Source organism: Ornithodoros turicata, chromosome 9 (assembly GCF_037126465.1).
Source record: "Ornithodoros turicata isolate Travis chromosome 9, ASM3712646v1, whole genome shotgun sequence".
NCBI lineage: Eukaryota > Metazoa > Arthropoda > Arachnida > Ixodida > Argasidae > Ornithodoros > Ornithodoros turicata.
In genome coordinates, this window is record NC_088209.1 from 38,648,852 (window position 1) to 38,650,843 (window position 1,992).

Genomic DNA, 1,992 nt, shown 5'->3' on the forward strand with positions numbered 1-1,992 from the left:
CACCAGTGTGCACCCGTCCGGCAACATTGATCCTCAAAGGTCGGTTTCACTCTCCCCGCAACTGCGGGTCATTCTTGCAACGTGGGGCGGAGAGCGGAGAGGTTCGCGCGCTGTTGCTGGAAGACGTACGCCAGAGCTCGCGGTGAATCCGGAACTACGAAGTTTTGCGGGTTCTCTCCGAAAATCCGTGGAAGTGCGTGTTGTCCACGGACAGCACCAATTTTTTACCTGCAAAATATTTTTTTGCTTGTTTCTTTTTTACGTCCGAATTGACACTTCAACTTCATATTGGATGTGGTTCTGTCCAGGACTGTAGGTTCGTACGGGGTTGTATGAATAAATAGTAAGCATAGCGATGTTCAGAACTTTGCCTTCTTCATAACGGGAAGGTCATAGAGAAAACCTTTCGATAGGTGCGCGGTCGCCTTTTGTTTGACCCATAAGAAGGCAGACAGGATGCACGCGATCACTAGAATAGACAACATAACGACTAGCGCGGACGCGAACCAGGGTGCGGACATACAAATGATGGACCTCTCATCTACAGCCCTCGAAAACTGCACCTGGGATGAGCTGTCGTTGGTTGCCAGACTAAATGCGAGGTCACCCGCTGAAACCACACGAATCACCCGATTCACGCCGATTTCCGTCATTTCTTCTTCCTCCTCCTCCTCCTCCCCGTGTATGTCTCTCTCTTCCCTGGCGCGTCCCGTCGGCTGAGGTACGTGGTTCGAGTACAGCACTTGGCGATCCGAAGATGCCTCCGCTTGCGCCGAACACTGGTCTGGGCACTGGTAACGGCAGATTTGGATGGTGCACTGGAAGTGGACCTCCATCGTGTCCGGGAACTTGAAGGCCTGGAAGTGCGCGTACGACAGGACGGTAGCACTGGACCCGAAGTTGCGAATCTTGTTGAAGCGACTCATGAGCTTAGGCCTAACAACGCAGCCGTGGCTGTCGACGAGCTCAATCGGGGCCCTCTGACCGTCGTGCGCAATGCAGTTTCTCACCAACATGTCGAATTTGTTCTCGTCGTCCTTGATAGCGAGCACCATAGTCATCGTCTGGCCGATCTTTACAATGCCGGCCACTTCGCTCGCCCACGGTCCTTTACCGGCTTGAATCTGCATCCAGCAGCCGACGTTGTCGCCCGCAAAGTCCGCTCGCACGACGTCGAGCATATCTACGGGAAAAGGACGGAACGTTACGGCCTTCTCGTAGTTGTTGTGCCAGGTACAGCGTAGCTTCCTCGCTTGGTCCCAGACTTCCTGCACTTGTGGATCGTACTGTATGATGATCGTGTTCTCAAAGAAAGAGCCGGTACCCGAGTTGCCGCCGTCGTGACCGTACAGGCCGTTCTGGGCGTTTCCGATGGTGCCGCAGCTGTTTATGGAAACGTCGAAGTAGACTGTTTTGCGCCCGGACCCAGCAGGAAGGTGGACGCAGTTTCCGTAGCTGTAGTGCCCCTTGCTGAAGATCAGGCCGTGGAACGGCTTGTCGAACTCTACGACGACTTTCATCAAGTTCTTCTCGCATTTTACGTCAAGGTGGACTATCCTGGGCATGACAGGTTGCGGTAAGGGCCATTGGCTGTGCTGGTCTTGCACCGGGGCGGGAGCAAGATCTGTCTGGGCGTTGACATTGTGGTTTTCGATGTACTGATGGTGGTGCTGCAGGTCTTGCGGAACGACCGACCCGTGACCCACATGTTGTCCCACGTGTTGTCCCGCTTGCTGGTCGTGATGGTGATGCTGATGTTGGTGCTGATGTTGATCCTGCGGATATCCTTGGACAATTTGAGGCTGTTGGTGCTGCTGATGCTGATGCTGAAGTTCTGGCGGAAAGGCTTGAACCACTTGGGCGTGCTGATGAGACTGGTGCTGAAGGTCTTGCGGATGACCGCCGACCGAATGCACGGCCTGGTGCTGCTGGTGGTCAGAGTAAGTCGGGAGGTTGTTATGAGGGTGCTGTTGCTGCGCGAGTTGCTGGTGT

The 1,992-nt window shown here is 54.6% G+C and overlaps 1 protein-coding gene across 1 annotated transcript; it reads right to left on the minus strand.

Moving 5' to 3' along the window:
• Positions 1 to 215: 215 nt before the first annotated feature.
• LOC135367949 (uncharacterized) lies at positions 216 to 1,646 on the minus strand. Its single transcript, XM_064601043.1, has one exon. It carries the CDS (start codon positions 1,563 to 1,565, stop codon positions 360 to 362), a length of 1,206 nt encoding a protein of 401 aa, XP_064457113.1. The 5' UTR covers positions 1,566 to 1,646; the 3' UTR covers positions 216 to 359.
• Between the last annotated feature and the right edge of the window lie 346 nt (positions 1,647 to 1,992).

Coding starts and splice junctions, on each gene's coding strand:
- LOC135367949 (XM_064601043.1), bottom strand. CDS start 1,565: ATGCCCAGGATAGTCCACCTTGACGTAAAATGCGAGAAGAACTTGATG.